This window comes from Rhinolophus sinicus, linkage group LG14 (genome assembly GCF_036562045.2).
Source record: "Rhinolophus sinicus isolate RSC01 linkage group LG14, ASM3656204v1, whole genome shotgun sequence".
In the NCBI taxonomy this organism is placed as follows: Eukaryota; Metazoa; Chordata; class Mammalia; order Chiroptera; family Rhinolophidae; genus Rhinolophus; species Rhinolophus sinicus.
The window spans coordinates 45,103,911-45,130,026 of NC_133763.1; the positions used below are offsets into that span (position 1 = coordinate 45,103,911).

General features: G+C 48.2%; 1 protein-coding gene across 6 annotated transcripts in view; it reads right to left on the minus strand.

Moving 5' to 3' along the window:
- SYT6 (synaptotagmin 6) overlaps positions 1-26,116 on the minus strand; it is a 123,598-nt gene that overhangs the window by 52,365 nt on the left and 45,117 nt on the right. Inside the window, exon 1 of one of the 6 annotated variants that reach the window (XR_002137257.2) lies at positions 363-886. The exons of 2 other annotated variants lie outside the window; for them this stretch is intronic. Coding sequence is in view for 2 of the 4 variants with exons in the window: in XM_074318429.1 (XP_074174530.1) it covers positions 1,627-1,809 (183 nt within the window). In the remaining 2 variants the exon portion in view is untranslated. Of the gene's footprint in view, positions 1-362; positions 887-1,626; positions 2,068-26,116 lie in introns of those variants that run through there. 3 more of the 6 variants (XR_002137258.2, XM_074318429.1, XM_019730365.2) reach the window with 3 other exon arrangements.

A 26,116-nucleotide genomic window follows, 5' to 3' on the forward strand; every position in this document is an offset into this window, starting at 1 on the left:
TCTCTGCTCGCTCCACGGATCCCTCCCTTGGCGATCGCCCGCACGCAGGACGAGCGGAGAGATGAGAGGGAAACTGAGGCCCTGAAGGGTGTCACCTCCCGGGAACCTGGATTTCCGCGGGTCCCCGCAGAGTCACAAGGGAGGGGGCAGAGGGATTCTCTCCTCCCGGGTCCCCTTCGCATCTCTCCGCTTGCCCTACGGGCCGTGGGCCAGGGCACTGGCCAAGGGTGGTTGCGAATGCAGAATCCTGAGCCGAAGTTCTCTCTCTAGGTTCCGAGGCTCCAGAGGCCAGAGCTCTTTGGGGGGTGGGGGCAGCCAGGGCGAGAATCCAGGGAGGAAAGGGGCCTCGGGTGTCGCGTTACCTGCGTCGACCGCGCTCGGACTCCGCTCTGGGGTCTGTAGCTCGAAGCTCTGACAAGTCTCCAAGTCCAGCCCGAGAGGGGGCGGCCGGGCCCGGCACAGCGAGGCCAGGACCGCGAGCGCCGCCTGGCACCGAGGCCCCTCGGTCCCCCACACCCCGCTCATGCCCCGGACACCCCGGCTCTCCGAGCAGCCGCCGGAACCGCGCCTTGGCCGGACTGGGGAGGGGCAAGGAGGCCCCAAGAAGACCCTCCCCGCAGCGGCCCCCTGCGGCTCCGCTGGGCTTTTTAATCACTACCCCGCAGGGTCTCCGCCCCTCACGTGGCATCCCACAGCAGCTGGCAAGTCTGGCGCCTCACGGCCGCCCCCTCCACACTCAGGGACTGGTCTGAGTCCCGGTGGGTTCGAGGAGATGTCCCGTTGTCCCGCACCCTGGAGGGTGCAAGGCCTGGGGGGTCTGGCTCCGCATTCACTGCCTTGTGTGACCTTGGGCCTCTGAGCCTCAATTTCCCTCTCTGTGAAAGAAGAATAATGATTGCGAGTGCTTCACCGGCTGCCTGAGGATATAAAGATAGTGTTTGTGAAAATACTGGGTAAATCGCCACTTGCTACACAAGTGGCAACGAAATAGATAAACCCATTATAGAGAGAAGGACGACCCAGCTGGGGGTGGGAGGACCTTGGCAAATGTTCCTGGTGGGAGAAGTTAGTTAGACTTGCCCCGAGTCGCAGTTTCGGAGGCAGAAGACCCTAAGACTGCGCGGCAATGCGAACTGCAAAAAGACTTCCTGAGCCCCGCAATCCTGCGGTCCGCGGTACCCGCACGTTACTATGGAGACGGGAGGCAGCGGCCGTCTCTCTCCATGGCAACGGGAGGGGAAAGTTTCTGGCGAATAGGAATCGGGGGCATTTCAAGAGGGCGCTCCGTTCCCGCCAGACCCACCTCCCCGCATCCGTGCAACATCACAGAGATAATGTGTTTTGCGGTTAAGCATAACAAGGGCCAGAAAGAACAAAACTAAACGGAGGATTGAAGCTAGACTTGAGGCAGAACTCCCCTCCAGGAACTGTGGCATGAGGTTCAGGAGCAGGTTGGCGGAGGGGCTCTGAGGCGCCTCACTCAGCCCTGGAGATAGATGGGCCGCCACCAGGCGCGGACTTGCCGGGACCCTGTCACAAAAGTCCCACCCACATCCTCGGTTTGTCCGTGGGTGGGCCCCTTCCTCTGTGGGGCTCACCCGGACCTCCAGGCTCGGGTCCCTTTACCTTCCGGAGCTGGGAAGGATACTTTAGCTGGAGCCTCCGGAAGCCAACAGGGCTGGTATGAACCGTGGTGGTGGGTTGGGGCGGAGGGTCTTTCCTCCTAACTAACGCTAATTGGAGGTGACTCACGTTCCAGGGGGAGGAGATTCGGAGCCCCAGCTCCTGGCGGTCTCCGCCATGCACCATCTGCGCCAGCCGCACTAGCCCGCCCTTGGACTTGAGAACCGCGGGCAGCTAGTACCCCCCAGGGACAAAGGGCCAAGGGAAGTCTGAGGGGCCCCTGGCCTAACCAGGCTGTTTTTCCTGTAGGGACGCACTCCTTGGCTCTGTCCACGGTGCTGAAGACCCAGTTAGTGGAACCGTCGCGTGGGAACGGCGTTAGGGAAGAGGTGGGCTGAGCAATTGCAGCTTCCACCCTGGATCTATGGGGCCTGCAATAGGAGAGGGCTGGGACCGCAGGCGCGAGCGACTGAGCAGGTGTGATCCCAGCGACATTATGCAATCCAGGCCGCCTGCCTGCGGTAGATGTTCAGTTGCTGTTCCAAGAACAGGTGAGGCTGTGGAGTCCCCATTCGCTTCCCAGTGCTTCTAGAACCCATCTGAGGAGCCCAGAGGTCCTACCACCTTCCCCTCCACCACCCATGGCAAAGCTCAGCACCGGTGAGAGACAGGAGCGTGGAGGCCCCTTATTACACGCTCACTGGCAGTTTCTGAGGACATAGGTTGGTGTTTATGTAAAATACAAACGGAGAAAAACCGCTCTCTGCCCATGTTTATGGCAACTCTGTCACTCCGCGGCGATTTCGCCCTCCCCCTCTCGAGTTCCTGGGGAAATTCGCAGAACAAAGCGCCTTGTTTTGCCTTTGCAGAGAATGAAAAAACACAGGACCGTTCCAAGGGCCCAGGCCCGCGATGCAGGGATATCAATATTTTGCTTACTACGAGTGGGGGAATTTACATCTAAACGGAAGGCAAAGGAGCCTGTTCGGAGCAGAGCAGGTGGCAGGAACCGAGCATTAGCAGATAATTTCTCATTGTTCCTGGATTCAGCCTCCACACTCGGCAGGCGGTTCTGCAGCGTCTCTGACGCCCCGGCAGCCGCTCTGGACCTGGCATTTCTCAGCGGAACAAACGAAAAGTTCTGCTCTGACAGGACTGAGGGAAGGGTCTGGGGCTCCCGAGTCCGTCAATAACTATTGAATTTGGAGAGTTTGAGTGAGTGCGTGTGAAAGACACAGAGAAAGAAACAGAGACAAAGACAGAGACAGGGAGACGCAGAGACAGAGAGGCAGAGACACAGACGGAGAACAGAGAAAGAGAGGCAGAAGGGGCGACACACATATGAAGGAGCATATGAGGGAATACTCACTGAGACAGAGAGAAAAGAGAAACGTATTTTTTTTCTTACATTAAGAAAAAGCTTCGCTCTAGTCCTCTTTATTGTCGCCCCCCCTTTCCCCCCCCCCAATTGCTGATACCTGTAGTCACATATCCAGTCACAAAGCAGGGGGGAAAAATCCTCATGTAAAGATGGGAACTTTTCCTCTCTAGAATCCCTTTCTCCCACAAACCCCCTCTTTTTTTTTTTTTTTTTTTTTAATGTTTGCTGTCTACAAGCTTTTTTTTTTTTTTTTTTAATTGGGGAATACTGGGGAACAATGTTTTCCCAGGACCCATCAACTCCACGTCAAATCGCTGTTTTCCCCAACCGTGGGGGGCGCAGCTCAGCTCCAGGTCAAGTCCTCGTTTTAAAGCTAGTTGTGGAGGGTGCCGCTCACTGGCCCATGTGGGACCCAAATCGGAGACCTTGGTGTTATGAGCATTGTGCCCCAACCACTGAGCCAACTGGCTGCCCCAAACCCACTCTTAAAACACGTCTATTTCTTCCTATATAAGGAGACCACATTCAGACTCCCAGGGTCCTTCCCAGACCCCGGGGATGGGGTGGAGGGAAGGAGAGGACAGAAGTGGAATTGTTGCTCGTCAACACTGTCTCTCAGACAAAGACCATTCTGAGTTTTGGTTTGCAGGTGGGAGGAGAGGAGGGGCAGAGACAGCATGGCAAAGTGGCAAACAAGGGTACTGGAAAGAGCACAGCAGGCTGGGTCCCAGGGCTGGTGCAGCACCAGCCATGAGGCAGTCAGATCCCACGTCAGGGCATCGATGTCCTTATTTGCAAGATGATGAGCTTCAATGAGGAGTTTTCTGAGGCTCCTTCCAGTAGCAACACTAGACTTTTACATGAGGGGAAGGGAGGAGCCTCGGGGGGGGGGGGAGGAAGTAGACAACTGAAACACAGTTTTTCCTGATTCTGGAGAAGAGGGTGGTGTCACACATGTCCTGGCTCATTTCGGGCTTCCCCTCCCCCTTTGCTTTCATCTCATCTGTGGCCATGGCTGAAGCATTTTGAGTCAGGGACCCCCTGCCCCTGCCCCAACCAGGCCTGACTGCTCAGAAGCAGAGAGGGGAATTGGAGGTGGGGTGTGAGACAGAATGAGAGGAGGTTGGAGGCAGAAACCAGCAGCCTCCTACGCCTTGCCCTCCTCTCCTCAGAAACAGTCCAAATGCACACCTCCTACCCTCCACCCCAGTTCTCTTAGGTAGACACCTGACTGCCCTTGGACAGGTTCCCCTCCTGCTCTGAGCAGCCACATCTTGGTGAATTAGGCTACAAATAAAATAAATGAAAACAAAATAATAATTTCTAAAAAAAACCCCTGCAACCTCGGTAGGAAATTGCTAATGCTGTAGGCGGGAAGAATGAGCTCTTTTGACATGAGCTGATGTGTCATATTGTCTTTCTATCTCAATGCAGTTTCTAAATAAGGAGCCCTTTCCCCATTTCCTCCTCCCCTCCAAGCCCCCAGCAGAGATGTAAAGGGAGCAATCTGACATACATGACTGGATTGTCTGACGTACAGGGAGAGACACAAAGAAATAGACACAAGCGGACACATTGCTTTGCCAAGAGGATTGGAGCCAAGAGGAATCTAAGTCAACTTTGCAGACCTCTGATCTTGCTTTCCCCACTGCCCCCATCTCCTGCTTACTGAGGCACATGGCCATTTTCTGCAAAGGTTTTGAATTTACTCTAAGAAAGCAGACATCAGTGAAACCTGTTCTACTGCTGGTGGAGAATTAAGTTGATGTCATATATTGGGGAGTGGGAATAACTACACCATTATTTGGAACAAACCCTGCTATGGAATCTCTATGGGGTTTCCGCCAGAACAGCTTTATCAGTATTTCCAGCAGATGTCACCCTGTGCCCCCCACCCCCACACCAAATAGCAACTCTAGCCGAAGCTGGGTGACTAATGCAAACCATACCATTCCAAGCCATCATCAGAGTTTTCAGGAATTCCTCCTTGCCTGAAAAGATGCAGAAGACATTGCAGAGCCCTGAGTCAATGCCCAGTTGTTTTTGAGAGTTCAGTCTTATTTTTATTCTAGGAAAGATCCTTGGCAATTCAAACTCCCTGAGCCAGGGGTATGTTTGCCTCTTTCTCATTTCTTCCCCATTTCAGAGGTCTCACCTCTGTTCTGCGCTCTGTGCTCAAGTATACAGTGTTCCAGATCAGACTTGGGAAGACAGGACAAGGTTTGCTGCTTCCAGGCTTCTGGGGGCTGAGGAAGCAGAGACAGGTTCAAGGTCAGAAAGCAACATCATCCCTGAAACAGTTTTAGAGCTGGACCTGACCATGGTGGGTCCAGGACTGACTCTCTCTGCATTATTTAAGAAGTGAGAATGATGGCCAACCTGGTGGCTCAGGCGGTTGGAGCTCCATGCTCCTAACGCCGAAGGCTGCTGGTTTGATTCCCACATGGGCCAGTGCCAGATGGCTCAGTTGGTTGGAGCGCGTCCTCTCAACCACAAGGCTGCCAGTTCGACTCCCGCTAGGGATGGTGGGCTGCGACCCCTGCAACTAACAATGGCAACTGGACCTGGAGCTGGCTACGCCCTCCACAACTAAGATTGAAAGGACAACAACTTGACTTGGAAAAGTCCTGGAAGTACACACTGTTCCCCAATAAAGTCCTGTTCCCCTTTCCGAAATATAAATTAATTAGTTAATTAATTAATTAAATTAAAAATTAAAAAAAAGAAGTGAGAACGATATTGGAGGGGAAGGGCTAGAAAGAAAGCCAAGTGCACTTTCTCTTCACACTGACCTTGTGTAGAGGAAAGAGTGCAAGTTTTGGAGTCAGACCTATATTCAAATCCTGGCTCTATCACTTACTTTAGGCACTGTACTTTAGCTTTCTGAACCTCAACTTCTTCATCTGTAAAATGGGACATATAAGGCCTGCTTTATAGTGTACATGGATTCTATGCTCGGTAATTGTGGTTTTTGCAATTATTTTTAACCATTTAAGCTGCAGTTACTTTTGCATCCACCTAGCACTGTGACTGATTCATGGCAGGTGTTAAATGACAGCTCCTAGCCTCTTTCTTTCATCTCTCAGATCATAGAGGGACACCCAGCAGGCACAGTGTCCAGAGGTTAACCCTGACTCTTCCATCGGGCAAGCCCCTGAAGATTACCAAGAGGTAATGTCTCTCATTTAATCCTATAAAAAGCCTGACACAGAATGGGTGACTATTACAGTCCGACAGACTAGGACGTGGCAGAGATTTGGAATCCAAGCATTCTGATGAGAAGGAAAGGTTAGTGCCCTTTCCTTCTACTGGGGAGGATGGGGAGGATGTGAATAATTTTATTTCTTTTACGAAAAAAGTTATCATATTTTAAAAATTGACTTTATAGTAAATAAAAAAAAAATATTTGGAAAGAAATTATAGAGCAGTGAGAGATTTACTCCTGGGTCTCTTCACAAAGCTCTTGGCCCTCTGACCTGAACCATTCCAATTGCCTCTTGGACCCAATTGCTGATCTAGAGAAAAGATGGTATCATTGATAAAACACAGCGCTGGGGCCAGACAGCTTCTTGTCTCAGGCCATGCTTGGCTGCTTCACTCCTGACAGAGATAGGACTCCTCCAAGGGCAGCTTGGGGAGTTTCTGTTGCATCTGGGTTGTGTCCTGCAGTCAGAGCCCAGCTTCCAGGAAAGGGCCAAACCCAAATTCTTATAAGACCAAAACTCCAAAGACTGGAATTCTCTCCAAGGAGCCTGGAGAGAGTTTGCAATCTCAGAATTCTGGCTGTTGCACTAATGAAAAGAAACCAGACAAAATGCCCAAAATAATTAAAGTGACAAAGGCCCTGTCATCTGCAAAGGCCCTGTCAAAACTAGGAAGTCTTAATTCTTGATTTCAACAGAACCCAAACAGGAAGAATCAACAGAGCATGTTTTCGGTCAGGGGCCTGCAGCCCCCTGTGGAAATGGGGTTGGAGTCCCTGGAGAGAAGAAATTTGTCTCCCAAATTTTGGCCTCCATCCATTCAGTGGAATACAAATCCTTCGCACCTCAGCCTCCAAGCTTATCTACATTTCTGCTGTTTGTTAGAGGTACAGTAAATGATTTTAGTGAGTCAGCCCCCAACCTGTGTTAATACTCCTGTACGTTTGTAAAGCGTGGTACTGTTTACACAACACTCACACACAGCATCTCATTTCATACTCACAGCAACCCTGACAGGTGGATGTTATTATCCTCATTTCACTAGTGAGGTCTCAGAGAGGCGAAAAATAACTGACTGGGGATGACAGTTAGCAAGTGGCAGAACCTGAGCCTGAGCCTGTCTTTTCACGTCATTCATTCATTCATTCATTCATTCTTTCATTCAGCATTTATAAGGTCCTATACCAGGCACGTGAGACAGTCCTCCGTCATTCCCCCTGCACACTGACCATCACACACAATATGCAGAGCCCTAAGAGCACAGTCTCTGTCCTGGGGGGTTGCACATAATTGGTTGTACAGAGAGGCCACACGTGAAACTGGGTTAAAATGAGTTCTTTGACGTCTTTGCTGCAGAGTTGGCCACGCCCACATCCACTATGAAATTCTCTTCTATGACGTGATTCATCTGGATTTTCCTCCATTTCTGATTCTCTCACTCTTTCCTCTGCCTCCTCTAGACCCTTCCATTTTCTGCAGGGGTCATCTGTCATCCCTTCTTTCTTCCGTCTCTGCACCTTCTCTCAGGATGATCTCATCCGCTCCTGGAGCTTCTACCACTAAATAATGCTAATATGATAGTAATACTACTAAACATTTACTGAGCACTTACTCTGCCCCGGGATCTCTGCTGCTTGCTTCGTGCGGATGAGATCATTTAATTCTGACTGTGCCCCTAGAACCAGCTGCACTTTGCAGGTACCAAGTGACAGAGGCAGAATTTGAATCCAGGCAGTCTCTCCCTCCAGAGCCCAGAGTCTCAGGACTCCTGATTCTGTTTCTCTGACTTATCTCTCCCCTGGATCTGCACGTGCATTTCCACATTCCTGTTCTGAACTTTACCCCCGACCTCCTAACCCAACAGGACCACCACAGAATTCACACGTCCCTTCCCAAACCTGCCCCGCCTCCTCAAAGGACATTAACCCAAATTAAACCCATCGTCTCAGAACCCTCCTTGATTCTTCCCTCTCCCGTATCCACCCACATTCAGTCTGTCACTGAATCCTCTTGTATCTCCAGCATGTTTGAACCCCTGTCCTCCTCACCACTGTCACTGCCTGAGCTCAGACACTCAACATCTCATGGCCATCCCCTCAAGGGATAATACGATTATGTCATTATGTCGTAGACTTTCTGGGGCCCTCAAGACGAGGTCGACCCTCTGGGGCATAGCATACAAGGCCTTTCCAGGCCTAGCCTCTGTCCACCTACCTGACACTCCTGGTGTCCCTGTGCTGTGGTCACAGAGTGCTAATTCCTGTGTCACGTCCTCACAGTCCACCCACACTTCTATGCTTTTGCTACTTGTTCCTGCAGTTCATTTTCTCCTCTGCCTGTGCCCTCTCTAGATTCTGGAACTTGGCAATGGCTTGTTTCTCTGCCCTGAGCACCTTTCCTTTCTTTCTCATCATTCAGCTGGTTCCTACAGGATGTAGTGGGGCACAGAGGTTGAGAGTGTGAGCTTTGGAGCCAGGCTGCTTGGGTTCAAATCATAAATCTGTCATGGAGTAGCTGTGTGACCTTGGGCAAGTTACTAAGCCTCTCTGTGCCTCAATGTTCTTGTCTATAAAATGGAGATGATAATAGTTGTACCTCTCTCATCAGTTCACTGTCAGTTTTAAATGAGTTGATATGCATAGAGCACCCAGAACAGGCCCTTCTCTGACTTCCAAATCTGTCCTCTTTCTTGTCAGCCCATTGCACCTAATGTTTCTCTTTGTCATCGAGTTTAGCAACAGGACACTGTTGATTGTTACTAGAGTGTAAGTACCTTGGTCTTGGGGTCTGTATCTTATTCCTCTTTATATCCTCAGTGCCTCACACCAAGGCCACTGTCAGTGAGTGTCTATTGCTTTGAAGAGAGCTGGATGTGTGAATGTGCGAGTGCTGTAAGAATCCCAGAGTGGAGTAAAAGGGGCCAAATCAAGGAAGGCTTCCTGGAGAAGGAGAATTTTGAGTTTTTTGGGTAGGTGAGACTGAAAGGAATGGGAAACCCATTCATTCCAGGCTGCAGGAAGAGCCTGTGACAAGGCTTTCTGGCCTAAATAAGCACTTCCTGTGAAAGGGGAGTGAGGAGATTTCCTTGGCTAGAACACAGATGACGGACAGGTGTGACACAGCCGCCAGGCATCCCCATAGGCACCGCTCCACTGCTGTCTCATGCAGTTGGATTTCCATGGCGAGCCTATGTTGTCCCCTCCAGTCAGAAGGCAAGCGGGGGAAGACCCAGCCCTCGCCCTCAAGGAGATTGTGACGAAGCTGCAGGAAGCTGGGAGGAACCAGCTCCAAACTCTGTGAACACACCAGAGTCTGGGTCATGACAAGTTTCTTTAAGAGAAGAAATTGCTCATTTTCCTCACATGCCAAGCCATCACTGTGAAGTGAGTGTGTGTCTGCTGGGACAGCTGACTGTTTTCCAGGATAAATTTCTGATAATAACACAGAGTCATTATTGTGCAATTAGTGCTGTTGATGGGGAATGTAGTTCCCTCCCTCCCCCCTCCCTTCCTCCCTCCCTTTTTACCTCTCTCCCCTCTTCCTCACCCCTGCACACACATTCTTCTCTGACTTCCCCCTTCCAACCTCTAGCTGGCTGTGGGAGGCTGGAGGTGTCAACGTGTGGATTTTCCCCGCTCAGACCTCCCAAATTAACAAAATGCCTGCACAGCTGGGAGGGGGTGGAGGACAAAAGGTGAAAGAATAACAGGGAGAGGCTGAACACCTGTAAATTGAAAAGGGGGTGCCCAGTAGCCTGTGGGGGCAACTTGCCTTTCAGGTGTGGAGCGGTGATCGGACACCCTAGGGACCCTGTCTAATGCCCCAGTAATGGGGGATTAGCCCCAGCACTGGGGAGACTGCCCCATACTGACGCCAGGAACTGGCTGTGTGGGGGTGACGCTGTATTTGTTTAGGCTGCTGGGAGGAACAGCAGCTAAGCTCGATGGGAACACATTTTGTTTCATTCGGAGTAATTATGGACCCTACACACACACACACACACACACGCACATACACACACTCAGCCACACAGACATACATGCATGGGCCACATTCAGACACGTCCCTGGGGATATTTTTCAGACATACTCCTGAAAGCGCCTGACAGATTCTCTGACAGACTCTCTGGGAGGCTACTGAGTTTTCAGGAAACCTCAGTAATCTTCGCAGGATGAAGAGGGGCAATTTTGAAACTGCCGAGAAAATAGTGGAGGGGAGGCCTGGAGCCCACGGAGGCTTCTGTTCCTGAGGGGGCTTTTCACAGTGGGTTGGAAGACTGCCCACTGACCTGGCCAGCAGAAATCAACTGTGACTGAGGGAGTCCGACCCCATTGCCCAGGGAAGAGGTTGGGCAGAAGGGGAACGGAGGAGGACAGGAAGGAGGAGGAAAACGGGGCAGGAGGTTGCTGAAGTGGGGACTGGATGCCAAGGAAACTTCCAGCCAGAGTAGGCGTGGAGGTGGTGGTCTGGCCCCCGCTCCACAGCTCAGGGAAGCTGCACAGAGACAGCGTGAGTGTCTCCAGCCCCAGCAGGAGGCGGATTGCATGGCCTGGCTTGTCTCAAATCCAATTCTTCATGATGCTTGTGCATGAAAACTGCCAAATACCCCACAGCTGTACTCACCTGGGGTTGGGTGGTGGGGAGGGTGGCGGGGGCTTTTCATTATTCACTGGATTAACTTGTGAGAGCCAAACAGCCCAACAAAGGGAGGGCAGTTGCTTTCTCTGGAAGTTGATCTGATTGTCAGCTGAGCAGGGGAGTGAGATATTGTATTGGAGGCTCATGGGGGCTTCATGTGGCTTCTGGTTTGTGAGTGGAACTTGCCTCGGGCAGTGCTTCCCTCAGTCCCCTCTGGCTGCCCTCAAACCCTGCTCAGTTCCTTGGTGTCATGCGGGGTCTGTGGACCCTCTCCCCATAGGATATGGTGAGGCCAAAAAGGAACACCAATGGAGCCATGGATGGGGGGTTCATACCACTATATTCTCGCTGGCGGCTGGGTTGGAGATACAGGAAACAGGAGCTGCATGACGCGCAATCCGCAGTCCACTTCTCTGCCCACCAACCAACCCCTTAGCGTAGCCATGGCAGTTATATTAGTGGCTAATGGCTAACCGGTAATAGCTGATGGCCACCCAGCCACAGTGGATGGCCATCTGATTATAGCTGATGGCCATCTAATAACCGAGCCAGCACCTTTCCACATGAGGCCGAGAGCCTGGAAACTGCTCTCTGGAACTCTGTCCCCACACTTGGCCAGGAAAGCATTGCCCATGTGCCTCCCTCACTGTGCACTCTCAGGCCCCCATGAGGCTAAGCACCCCAAACATGGAGCCTTGCCTCATTTTGAGCATCTTCTTTGGGAGGAAGGTCCCATCTTCTTAATCAGGGTTAGAACCCCTAGAGCCCTCTAGTTCTCTGTCTCAACGGCCGTCAGACTTTATAGTAATTACTTATTTAAAGATAGACCACAGGCAGTGTGAGGGCAAGCTGTGTCTCAGTGTGTTCACTTTGGGATTTGTGCTTAGGGTCTGTTACCTAGTAGATGTTCCATCAGTTTTAACCAAATGAATTGAATGAGAGAGGAGTTCAAAATTGGCGTTGGTGGGGAGTCGTTTCTGATCTGATCGATTCCTCCTTGCCAGGGAGGGAAGGAATAGCCGCGAAATATCTGAAGACACAGGGAAGGTTTGCAGCCCACAGAATGGGAGATGGGTAAGTTCTCAATTTGAAATTCCTAAAATCAGCCGCATGGTGAGAACCGCTGCTTTGAAGATTTACTGGCTAAAGCTCTGAGATATTTCCAGAGCCTCAGTCACCTGAACAAGGGCCAAGGTTGAGCCTCTGGGGAAGCCTCAGTCTCCCTTCTCCGATTTCCCTGGGACTGAGATTAGGTGCCTCCAGAGGAGAAGGGCCGGGCAGGAGCTGCCTGGCTGGCTCCACGTCCTCTTCCATGAACCAGGCACCTCGTCTCTTCCCCTGTTTCACCTGGAAGCTGTTGCTGACTCTAGCTGCCATCGCCAAGTTCTGTTTCCAGGGGGCAGGGCTCCGTCCCCTGGTGTTCCTGCCCAAGGGAAAACTTGGTTCTTTTCAGTGTGCAATGGCAAGCAGCAATTTGAAAAAGAACCTTAAGAACTACTAAGGAAGGCCCAGAGACCCAAGATGGTGGAGTAGACAAACACTGTGCCTGCTTCCTTCTGTGAACACATTAACATTACAACTAAATTATAGAACAATCAACCTGGAGAACCATCTGAAGTCTGGCTGAACAGAAGCTTTATAACTAAGGATATAAAGAGGAAGCCACAGTGAGACTGGCAGGAGGGGCAAAGATGCAAAATGGGCTGGTCACAAACCTCCATGTGGCGGATGAAAATTGGGAGGGATACCTCAACGGCAGAGGTTCCCCCCAGGAGGAGCGAAGGACCCCAAACCCACTCCAGGCTCCCCAGCCTAGAGTACTTGTGCCAGGAAGAGGAGTCCCCACAACATCTGGCTGTGAAAAACAGTGAGGATTCCAACCATCCAGGTTGGACCAAAGGCGCAGGAAACCCAGACGTCCTCTTAAACGGCCCGTGAACAGACTCGCATGCTCTTAGGCACTCACCTTGGGCTCCAGTGGAGGGACGGTGACTTGGGGGGCATCAGAAGCATACGGGGAGCAGACTGAGGTGTGTGGCTACACGGCCAGGGCTGGAGGACCGTCCCATTTTCTCCGTGAGGGGTCCTGCTCCCATGCAGCTGGCAGGCGCCATCTTTAATGTGTTGAACCCTCCCCCTACACTTCTGGCTAAATCTAAATCTGATTCACCTGCTGAGCTCTACTTCCTCCATCCTGCTGACTCACAGGGACTCCACCCCACTCAACTTACCCAACACCAGAGGCACTTTCTCCGAGAGCAGCCAACCCCACTGGAATTGCAGTTTTTCTTGAAAAATGATTGGAGTCCACGGGCCCCAGGGGAGCAACGACTGGCCTCGGTTTGCTCTGAGACTTGCTGAGTAGCTCCAGGCTCAGCACTGGCACCAAACCAGAGTCTACGTTAACCTAGTGACCATAAGGCTTCCTACTGTAGTGACTTCCTGAGACCCTGCCTCATACAATGTGCATACCTCATGAGGCTTTATCAGTGGCTGAACTTTAAGGGAGCCAGCAGGTGGCAGCAAGACTTGGGGTGTCCTGGTTTTTTCCAGAGCTACCCCAGGCCCAGTACTGGTGGCAGACATCCTTGGTTTGCAGTGTGGCCTCTCCCGTGTGCCTCCAGGTTTACACAGGCAGCAAAAACCATGGATCTCTTTGTAGCTCCTACCAGGTAGTCTACAGCTGGTCACAGGCAGTGGGTGACCTGGACCTGGACCAGAGCCCCTCCTAAGAGGCTTCAGAACCAACATACCTGGAGGGTGGCTTCAGATCAAGGGTTCTTTACCCAGCAAGGCCATCATTTAAAATCGAAGGACAGATAAAGTGCTTCCCAGACAAGAAAAAGCTAAAGGAGTTTATCACCACCAAACCAGTATTACAAGAAATGTTAGAGGGACTTCTTTAAGACGGCGGGGAGGAGGGGAGGGGGAGATCAAAATTATGAATAATAAAATAGCAAAAGCTACATATCTATCAACAATTACTTTCAATTTAAACGGATTAAATGTTCTAATCAAAAGACATAGGTGGGTTGAATGGGTAAGAAAACACAACCCTTACATATGCTGCCTACAAGAGAATCACTTCAGATTGAAAGACACACAGAGACTCAAAGTAAAGAGATGAAAAAAGATATTTCATGAAAATGGAAACAAAACAACAAAAAAGCTGGGGTATCCATACTTATACAGACAAAATAGACTTAAAAAAAAGGCTATAACAAGAGACAAAAAAGGACCCAGTAATCCCACTTCTGGATATTTATTCTAAGAAACCATTTGGGGTTTCAAAAAGCTACTTCGAGGGGACTGAGCATCCATATGTTCATTGCAGCATTGTTTACAAGATGTGGAGGCAGCCTGGGTGTCTGTCGATGGAAGAATGGATAAAGAGGAGGTGGTACACATATACAATGGAATATTGCTCGGCCAGGGAAGGGAGTGGGCTCTTGCCATCTGCGGCGGCATAGATGGACCTAGAGGGTATTGTGCTGAGTGGAGTATGTCAGACAGAGAAAGACAGATGTAATACGATTTTGCTTATATATGGAATCTAAAGAACAAAATAAGCCAACAAAACAGAAACACACTCACAGATAGAGAAAATGTTTCGATGGTTGCCAAATGGGAGGGGGGTTGGGGGTGTGGGTGAAAAGAAGGGGAGGGGATTAAGAAGCACAAACCGACTGTTACAAAGTAATCATGGAGATGTAGGGTACAGCACATGGAATATAGTCAATAATATTGTAATAACTATGTATGGTGTCAGATGGGCACTAGATTTGTTGGGGTGATAGATGGGAGGGATGGGGGGCAGAGTGAAAAAGGCAAAGGAATTAAGAAGTACAAATTGGTAGTTACAAAATAGTTGTGGGGATGTAAAGTAAAACATAGGGAATATAGTCAATGATATGGTATTAACTATGTATAGTGCTGGGTGGGTACTAGACAAGTCAGGGGAAATCACTTCTTAAATTATGTAAATGTCTAACCATCATGCTGTACACCTGAAATTAATATAAAGTAATATCGAATGTTAACTGTAATTGAACAATTAAAAAGGGAAGGGGGCAAAGGTGAAGGGCAATAAGTGGTCCAAATTTCCAGGTATAAAACAAATAAGGCACAGGATGTAATGTACAGCATAGGGAACATAGTCAATAATATTGTGATAGCATAGTAGTGTCAGATGGTTGCTGGACTTATCATGGTGATCACTTCTGTAGGTATACAAATGTTGAATAACTATGATGTACCCCTGAAACTCATATAATATTGTGTTAACTATATTTTTAATAAAAGTCTTCCAAAAAAAGAGAACTACTAAAGAAGGAATTATAGATCATATAAAAAGATTTTTGGATAATTCGAGTTTCAAAGCACAGCCATTGATCAGGGAGTCACGACAGTCAAGCCAGAAAGAGCAGGTGAATGTCACAGGTACCTCACTGGGGTCCTAACCTGGTGAAGCTGATCCATTAGGGTGGGGCTGGAACTGAGTTCTCAAGAGTCACCAACTAAATGGCAGGTACGAGCAGTCCTGACATTCACCATAAGCTCTGCAGCTGCAGCCAAGTGGTCGCTTGTACAAGACCAGAGAGACCAAAGCTAAAGGCCACCAGAACTGGGAGCAGAAGCTGAGGTCCCAGCTGCAAACCCGGAATGTCAGAGGCCAGCAGGGATGGTGTCAACACAAGGCAGACCAGGTCCCAGGGCCAGGGCCACACACACTTGTGAAGACTTCCAACTCGCTTTCTGGGTTGCGGGTGACATGCTGTGTTGTTGACAGGCCCGAACAAGATTAAAGAACTTGCAGCAGCGCAGAAAGCTTCCTTTCCGTCCAGCCACTGCCAGTCTTCAGATGAGCTAGTCACTCCATGCCGACCTCTCTGATAAAACCAGGAACTAAGATCACAGTAAACTGTTACCCAGAGATGTGGACGACCCTCATTTTTAGCCCAAGATGCTTGTCCATGGGCACAACCCAGGGGAGAGTGAAAGCATGGGCTTTGGCATTAGTCAGAGGTGGCTACGAACCCTGGGGCTCTGATTAGTTCAATATCGAGAACCCAACCCCCCTCAGCCTCCATTTCTTCATCTGTAAAAGGGGATAATATGGCCATTCGTTAGAGGTGTCAGGAGGATAAAATGTGGTAATACCTGAAAAAGACCTAGCAAACAGTAAGTGCTTAATAAATGGTAGCTCTGTGATTATTGTGGACTAGATAAGAGATTACCGAGTGACCTCAAATATAAGGGGATGACCTTGATAAAGTCCCCTAGTATAGGCCCTCAGCGGAACACCTGAACCATGTAAGAACAGTCACGCCCCCACAACAGATTGCTCTCAGCTCCCACAGGCATGGTGTGCCCCCAGGGAAGTAGGCAGGTGTCTTTGCTGGTCTGGAAATCTCCAGATGGCCCCTTTTCCTCAATGCTAAGGTGGGCATGAGTGGAGGGGGTAAGGGGGGGTTTGCTGGTCCAATCGAGCCATTTAGACATAAATTATGAATCAGTGACCTTTTCTAGCTTAATTACTCCCACTGCTGGGAGGTCTGGGCTCTGGCACTAGGCCCCGGGGGGGAAAATTCTGCTCACAGTCAGCCAAGCCCAGGGCCCAGAGCTTCTGCTTTCATCCACTATGGTTTGTGTGGCTATTTCTGTGGCAGGAAAGTTCTCTCACTGTGAGAAAGGGCGCGCCCTCAACCAGGCGCTGGCCCCCTTTGGACTTTCCTAATCCCTGTGACCTTTGCAGAATCACCTCCTCCTTCTTTTAAACTTGATATCATTGCCAGCATTTTTTTTTAATTGAACCTGAAGGTTATTAATAAAGCTGTCTTACTAATAGTCTGTGGGTTCTTGAACTGAAACATAGAAATATACACATTCACACCAAAAGACCACAGGGCACGTCCCGAAGGGGTGACGCTCTGGGGTCTGAGGCAGAGTTTTTAGTTTGCTGTCTCAAGAAAGGAGAATCCAAGACTGACTTTTTTTTCATTCATAGAAATTTCAAACATACATAAAAGTAGAGAGAGTAAAATGAATTCCCAGGTACCTATCTCCTAACTTCAAAAATTACCATTTCTTCCCAATCTTGTTTCATCTTTTCCCTCATCCCTTTATTTTCTTAAAGTACTTTTAATTTTTTTTTTTAATTGGGGAACAGTGTGTTTTTCCAGGACCCATCAGCTCCAAGGCAAGTCATTGTTTTTAATCTAGTTGTGGAGCCCACAATTCACTGGCCCGTGTGGGAATCGAACCAGCAATCTTGTTGTTAAGAGCTCACGCTCTAACCAACTGAGCCATCTGGCCGCCCCTTTCCTAAAGTATTTTAAAGCAAATTCCAGATATTATATCATTTCACCTGTCAATTCTTCTACAGGCACTTCTAACTGCTAAAAATTTTAACTATATATACATAGGGTGCCAAAAAATGAATACACATTTTAAGAAAGGAAAAAACTGTATTAACTGTAATACTCAATATATACGTACTGATAACAAAAGATGAATACAAGTCACATTTGACTTCTGCAATTACAAGAGGTGTTCAAAGTGGTTCCCATCAGCATCCAGACACTTCTGATTAGGGAGAGCTCCTGCTTGAGCATAGATAACAGCTCTTAAAATGTGTATACATTTTCCTGGCACACAAGTTTATATATATACAAACTTACATAAGTATTTATCACCCTGTGGGGACAGAGCCAGGAGTGCAGTTTCCAGGCTCTTGGCCTCACGTGGAAAAGTGCTGGCTCAGGTAGTAAGTGGCCATCAACTGTGATTGGATGGCCATCAGCTGTGGCTAGTTGGCCGTCAGCTGTAACCAGTGACGATTAGAACCGTTGGCCACTAATATAACTGCCATGGCGGATTGTTTGGATTACAAATTGCAGAGAGGTGGGTTGCAGCTAGCAAGTGAGGTTGGTTGGCAGAGACAAGTAGACGGCGGGTTGCGGGTAGTGTGGCTCCTGCCTCCTGTGACTCCAACCCAGCCGCCAGCGAGAATATAGTGGTATGACTCCCGTATCTACGGCTCCATGGATGTTCCTTTTTGGCCTCACCATATCCTGCGTTCCTATGTGGGGAGCGGGACCAGAGATCTCGCATGACACCCTGCATGACACACCCTTAATAAAAGTAACAAAATAATAGTTCTCTAATATTACCTGGTCCATATTCAAATTACTGAGTTGTCTGAAAAATGTGTTTTTAGAGTTGGTGCGTTTCAATTAAGAGCCAAATGGTTAGCTTTTAATAGTAGCTTCTGGCTTTTTCTATCCAAGTTGCTGACTGGGAATGACCTGGAGGGCAGCCAGACATGGGGAGTCATTAGTGTAGGGTGGGGATGGGGACATAGGAAACAAACCTACATTTTCCAAAGGCAAGGCCTGAGCCCCAGAAAATCATTTTAGGCTTGGGATGTGCCTTGGAGCCTTGGGTACAGCGCTATCCCTTTGGCGTAGTATATTAGCCAACCTCTGGAACAGGTCCCACGTGATCACCGCAAGGCGGGGCTTGGGGCTTTACCAGGGCCTTTGCGCTGCTCCTGCCTCGGAAGTTGTGGCTGTCTCTGCCATTCATGGATTTAAGGAACAGTTACTGGGCATCTGTGCTGAGCTGAGAGCTGGGGCCAGGAGCACACACAGGCGGCATGCTGCAGGAGCTTGTCTGCAGACATCTCTTAAGCTCATTGTCCAGTGTGTGCAAAGGGCAGCAGAAACCAGAGGGGGGAGCCACTGAGTCTGCTGGGAGCCAGGGAAGGCTTCCAGAAGAGGCCACATTTTGCACTGTTTGTGGAGTTGTCGGGGCTTCTGAGGGGGCCATTGAATCAGATCTACAGATTTTAAAACCAGAAACAGACACAGAAATCAGAGAGAGGGAGGCAGGTGGGGGGGGGGGAGAGAGAGAGAGAGAGAGAGAGAGCAAACATCTGCTTTATTATAGGTGAAGCTGAATTGGACAAAAACCACTTAGACTCAAGGCCCAAAGAGGCTCCCTGCTCCTCATCCTGAGCGATTTTAAATTCAATGCAATGGAGAAGCTTAGAGGATGCAGACAACACAATGCAACACTAAAAAAACACCAGACCATTTGTAATGTTATTGTGAACAGGCCAGAGCTTCATTAGAGTGAATCCTGGAGAACGACATTGAGAAATTTGTCTTAGCCAGCGGGGGGTCCAGAGCAGCGGTGGAGCAGGTCAGAGGGGCCTCACATGTGACGAGAGAGGCAGATTTCCTGTCTAGTCTGTGGTCTCCATGTCCTTGCTCAAGGTAGTCTCTCAGCTTAGGAGCCCTGCCTAAATCCTCTCAGCCGTCTTGTGTCCACGTGCTTTTCTTCAGGACATCTTCTCTTCCATCACTTTTAGTTTGCCATGTCAGTCTTTGCAGACCTGTCCACCCCCACCACACTCAGACTGTAGTGGAGGCCCCAGCACCCCACGCAGGCCCTTTCACATTATACAGATATTGGTACTGATGCCACATCATCTCCTGTGGACTTCTGGATGTAGCTCCCTGCCTTGGGTTTCTTCTGTATCCCCACCAAGCTTAGCGTAAGTGCTTACTCTTGGCCAGAGTCTGTTTCATTAATTAATTGATTCACTCAAGTAACAATCAAACTACCACATTAGCACAGGAGAACAAACTCTCCACCCTATGAAGCTTATAAACTAACAGAGAAGATGGATAAAGAACAAATAAACAAGTACATAATATTGTAGCAGGAAGTGCCAAGGGGGAAAATTAAGTACAGGAAAGAAAATGGAGAGTAATAGATGATGCCTTTATTGGTAGGGTGTTCAGAAAAACTTTTCTGAGGAGATGATATTCGACCAGAAGAAAGACATTTGAATGTGCAGGGGAAGTACATTTCAGAGAGACAGAGAGGCAAATGCAAAGGTCAGGAGGTGAGAACATGCTTAAATTGTTCAAGGAGCGTCAGGAAGACCCATCTGGCTGGAGCCAAGTGACAAGAAAAAGAAGTGGGAGGCATAGTCAGAGAGGTTGTGGACTGTGCTATCCAATATGGCGGGCACTAGCTTCCCATGGTTATTTAAGGTTAAATTCATTAAAGTGGAATCAACTTTACAATTCAGTTTCTAGCTGCTGCAGCCACAGTTCAAGCGCTCAGTAGCCACAACTGGCCTGTGGCTGCCATATTGGACAGCTCACATATGGGCCATTTCCATTGTTGCAGAAAGCTCGATTGGACAGAGCTGACAGAGAGCCTTGAAGATCTTGGTGAGGATTTAGGGTTTCATTCTAAGAGCGATGGGAAGCTCTGGGAGGTTCGAGGCAAGAGTATTCGTGATCTGATTTACATTTTAGAGAATCGTTCTGGCTGTGTGGAGAATACAGTGTAGGGGGCAAGGGTGGACGGGGAGGGACCAGTTAGGAGACCACTACAATAATCCAAGAGAGGTGATAGCAGTATGGACCAGGATGGTAGTGGTGGAGGTGGTGAGACTTAGTTGGATTTTGGATATATTTTAACGGTGGAATCATAAGAACTTGCTGATTGGTTAGATGTGGGGTGTGTGTGTGAGAGAGGAATCAATAGTGCCTCTCAGGTGTGTGACCTGAGACACCTGAGGCAGTGCTGGAGAAGATGGTGGTATCGGGGGCTACTTTTATTTTTACGATGAGCACTGTTACGACATGTTTGTACGTTGACGAGTGTGACCCAGTAGAGAGGGAAAGTGATGACACAGAAGAAAGAGGAGCTAGTGCAGGAGCAATGACCTTGAGTAAGGGAGGGGAGGAGGTCCAGTGCTGAGGGTTTGGCCTTTGACAACAGTGTGGACACCTCATTCCTTGTAACAGGAGGGAAGTGGACTCTGTGGATTCAAAGTGCAGGCAGATCAATGGATAAGGCAGTGGGAATTTCTATTTTCTCAGTGAAATAACAGCCTAGGTCCTCAGTTAAGAGTGAGGAGGGGATCATAGAGGGGTTTGAGGAGAGAGGAGAGAGTGTGAAATGGTCCTCTTGGAGAGTGAATTAACTCGGTGAGTGTCAAAGCACTGCCCGGCAGCACTGAGGGCTCACTTGAGGTTTGTGGTCATGAATTTAAAATGAAACAAATAAGTGTGTATTTTTATTTTTTCAGCCATGATGGCTGCACGTGAGAAGTAGGCAGAGTGGGATTTAATCGGGATTGGAATTTTGCCAAGCAAATACCAAGAATGAGACAAGGGCGAGATAGTTTATTATAATAATGGAAGGCAGCGATTCTGTGGATGGATGTCGGACTCTAAAAAGGGTAAGGAGGGAGGCGGGACATGAGCAGAGGAGTGGGGAGTGGGGGGTAACCAAGTCAGTGGTTTGGAGGTCCTGATACGTGCAAAATGACATTGTAAGTAAAGACGAATGACATGACGGGAGCAGGTAGCTACGGAGTAGGAGGACAGGATGGGGCAGTGAGCAATTTAAGGAACTGAGCAGCATGGGAAGTTTGTAATGGCTGTGGAAGTCATAAAGAATCCTGAGCAGTCGAGAGAAAAACAGTAAACCAGGTAATTAAGTAGTTAGTGAATGAGGAGTCTTCAGGAGGAAAGTAGACAGCTGCAAAAAAAAAAAAAAAAAAAAAGAAGACACTGGGTGGTATAGTCTGACAGCCTTCCAAGCAGCTGAGGACTTCTAGGGAGGAAGGAGAGAAAAATCATGTGCAAGTGGCCAAAAGGACTGAGAACACCGACCATAGGTCCAGGTCCAGTGACGGACCCGTGGTGTGGGACTCCCGGTGCTAAGATAAGCTGTGACCCAGGCAGAGAAAGACTCTGATTTTATGGAGATTGTATTTCATTTGAGGAAGACAGATAATATACAAGTAAATAAACATGCAAGACAAGGTCAGATAATGAGACGTGTTATGATGAAAATGAACAGGGTAATGTTACTGATCTTGTCTGGCGATGAGAGTGGAGGTGGAGCTGTCTCAGTTCAGGTGGTCTCAAGGAGTTGGCCTAGGGATCAGATGTCCCAGGCAGAGGGAAAAGCAAGTGCAAAGACAAGTTCAAAAGCCTGGTGTGCTTGAAGCAAGATCAGGAAAGATCAGGATTCCTCCAGACTTAGGGCACTGGGCTCCCAGTCTGAAAGAGGAACTTGGCTGAACAAAGCCCCCAAGAAACCAGGATCTGAACTGAAATTGTTTGTTCACAGCACCTAAGGATATATTAGAACTGAACATGCCATTCTAGATGAATCTCTTTGTAGCTCAGAAAAGTTACAATATTCCCAATACCCGGTTTTTTATAAAGTTTCTTTTTTCTCTTTTTCTTTTGCCTTTAACCAAATGTTTCTCCCTTTGTCTAAAATCGAAGAACATTTTTTATTCTGTTTGCGTTGTTGGCTGAACAGTACGTCTTGGTTTTTCTCTCTCTCTTGTTCTCATTTTTTATTTTATTGTTATTCTGTGCAAAACAAAAAGCTGTGATCAGAAAAAGACAATAGAGGGATGGCTGGAAAAAGCTTGTTGAAATAACCTCCTGGTGAGTAGTTTTGCTTTTGCTCACCCCTAAGACTTTCATATGCATAAAAAGGCCAGAAATTTATCACAAAATGTCAGAAAATTGCATTCCATTAATTTCAGAGCCTTTGGCTCCGACAGCTCAATCTTCAAGAGCAGTCACTTCTAGGATGTTCAAGAAAACAGAGCACATTGGAATAAAAGCTATTTTGCTTATCTGTTCCATATCTTAAAACAATATATTTCAGGACATTATCCAGAGAGATTTTTGCTCAGAATAGTATGTGTTTATTTAGAATCAGCTGGGCAGCTGGCCTGCGCAAGCCCTTGACTTCAAAAGCTTAGAAACTGTGGCTGAGACTGGTGAAATAAGCTCTTCTGGGAACCAAATTCAGAAAAGTGAAATGCCTTTCCAAATGAATGAAATTACTCGAGATGTAGACTGAAAAGAAATTATTACTGCTTAGAATTATTACTGCTGGTATTTGTTTATTCAGCCTTTTCTTGGATTTCTCTAGTGACAAGAAACTCACTACCAACGAAGACAGACTTCCGCGTTCAAGCAGTTTTGACTGGGGGAAAGTTCTCTCTGTGTATGGACCGAAATGGACTCGCAACACTCACCTCTTGGTCCTAGCGCCACCCTCCAGATTCCCCTGCACACAACAAGTCTTCCTGCAGCACCAGGCAACCTTCCTGTCTCCCTTGGGACCAACAGCTCTGATTCCTTCTCTTTGGGATTGCCACTTTCCAACATCTCTTCTGCTGTCCATGGCCTTCTAAAATCCAAAACGCTAAAACTCCAAGATTGCAACTCATCTTCAGACATGTATTTATTTCATTGTGTTTAGGAGACATCGGGCAGAATGACAAACGACCTGCAGAAACTAAGGGCCTGGAAGTGACTGTTCACCACTCAGTATCTCCAGCAGATGGATGGTGCTGCCCTATATAACCAGAACTTATTACTTCCATCCCTTCTCCTCCACTAGGGCTAAGGCCAAACGTTATACAAGCACGTGGATTACTTACGCTTTGGGGGAGTCATGAATCATTTTGAAAAGCTGATAAAAAGCTATGGGCACCCTCTCCAGAAAAATGAACATGCACATAAAATATTGCATTCGATTCCATCAGATTTACCCATCCCACCCTGAATCCCATGCACGAACGGCCCCTCCCACAGGAGCATAGACTCCAAGTCAAGTGTATAGAAGCGGATGCAAGTAAAACATATGCAGCCCAGCACTGGGTCCTCCACAGATTTCAAAAGGGTTTTAAATTGAGGACTTGAAATGAGTCACCTTATCCACCCATCCGCTCAATAAAATACACCAGGTATGTGTGATGTGTCACACACCAGGGGATGGCACTGAACAAGACTGCAGTCTCCATTCTCAGAGAGTTTACATCCAGGGGGCAGAAAGCGAGTAAGCAATGGTGCTTTACACAATGATGCTATTATAAGGACAAGGCATGCACAGAGGGGGGGCACCTAAGCCTGGGGGTTTCCGGGAAGTCTTTTGAAAAGAGATGGCTGTATCCTGAAAACGTTTCATATATATATATATATATATATATATATATATATATATATATATATATATATATATTTTTTTTTTTTTTTTTTTTTTTTTTTTTAATTCCAACTTTGGTACTAATTCAATAGGCCAACTGGCCAGACTCAGCAGAGCAGAACCCTTCACAACAGACTCCTCATCTGCTCCGGAAGCTGCCACCCCCTCCCCTCACAGTAAATGCTCCAAGAGCCACGTCTTGCCCATACGCTGTCTCTTCCCTGGGACACGCAGCGGTGACCTGCCACAGCTGCTGTTCCTTCCAAACATCACTGGCCCCCAGGCAGGTACAGCTGGGACGTGACTCCAGCTGCTAACGAAGAGATGATGTTTCTCTAATGAAAACAGGACGTGGTGCTGGGAGCCCACTACCGAGGAGTGATTGCCTCCTAATTAAACACTGCCTTTTGTTTCCCACTCATTTATTCAGGATTAAATGTGAATGAAGTTTGCTTCATGTGAGACTCTGCTCTGACACATTGCTATGAAGTCCCCAAGAAGATATGTCTCCCCTGGTGCTTGTTATACCACCGGTGCTCTTTTTTAACATCGTGATGTATATATATAACATTTGCAGGTGGAAAACTTCCCGGTAACTGTAGGTTCTCTTCAGTCAGTGGAGCTGCACTGGAATTTTTTTCTGAACGAGCCTTGCTCCCAGGTTCTTCTTGGCACGCTCCTCTCCACTGATTAAATCCATTCTTCAGGATGCGATAATGCTCAACTTCATTTATTCTTCATGCCACTGCAGCCAGGAGGGAAAGGGAAGGTGTCCTTAGCTCAGTCCTTGGAGAAAGCGAAGAGGGGATGCAGTGGTTTCCCGGTACAGGATCGGGCCGACTTGGGAGAGTGAAGCACAATTTTCAAGGCCTCGTAGGTTATTTCTTCATGGTTTGACTTTATCATCTGTTCAGAAGCTTTGCAGTTTCTCCCAATATTAGACATCTTCATCTTCAAATGCATTGCAGAGCTCAGATGGGATTTTTTTTTCTGAGCGAAAGAGGCTTATCTGGGCAGCTACTTCTGGCAGAGAACATCAAGGGCTGTCTGTAGTTTGCAATGATCATGACCCCAGATGGGCCAGAGACAGCAGGACTGGTGAGAAAAAAGGAGTCAGGAGTCGTGGCAGTCATGCGTCCCATTTATCAGGTGCCACTTCCAGGTCTCCTGGTGTTTGGGACCACATGATGGGTTTGGGCCAATGAGTTGTGAACAATACTAACAAAACATGTCACCCTCTCAGACTGGAGCATTTCATTGCTGTTGGGGGAGCCTGCAGAATGCAGAGTGTTTGAGCTCGTGAAAGCTCCATCAACAAGGGTCCACGGGCACCTGCAATGAGCAGACTGTCTCCTTCTACATGAGTTACCTACATGTACCGCCATAATTAGCTCACACCTCAGGGTCCCAAGAGGGATGTACTTCCCTAATGAAATGAACGTAAACCCACATTTCAAAACATGTTTCTGATCATTACATTTTCCTTTGTCGTCCCCCCCCCCCCCCAGTGTCTTGTCAGCTCAGATTAGGTCATCATTGTTTTACTGCATAATGTGGCAGATGCAAAACTCATATTGAGAGCAGAAATGTCAGTGCTGGCTCTTTCTTAGTGCTCACTCAGGCTTATGTTACTGGTGTTAACTTCAGACCACAGGAATCCTTTTAAACCATTTGTCTATTTTATGAGGGCTATTTTAGTTCAAACTAGATGACATGCTATCGAACTCAATAAAAACTAAAGATTTTGGGAAGATGAAAAAAAGTGCATTGGTAAGTGAGGACGCCACATTAACCCCTCTGGGTGCAGGACCCCCCCTACCCCCCACTTTTGCCTCTGAATCTCTCTGGACCATACACAGCTCCGAATCAGCCAATGTGTGGACCAAGCCAGGGCTCCGGTATCATTAAAGTATTAAATCATGCTAAAGTGTAATAGTTTCTTTCTTAGTTTTGAAATGATAAACTACAAGTACTGCATTTTATTGATTCAAAGGCATGCATTGTGTCACATTGCAGTATCTCTGAAACTAGGATGCATCTTACAATCAATAGCATGTCATAGTTCAATTGGTCGTTTTCTGAATTTTTTTCTAACGTACATGACATACTGGTAATCCATGCATGTTCAGTAAATAAAATATGGTAAATAGAAATTCTAGCATCGTCTTCTCTTGACCCACATGGCTTGTTTTATGACCACTGCTCTGGACTCTTACTACTC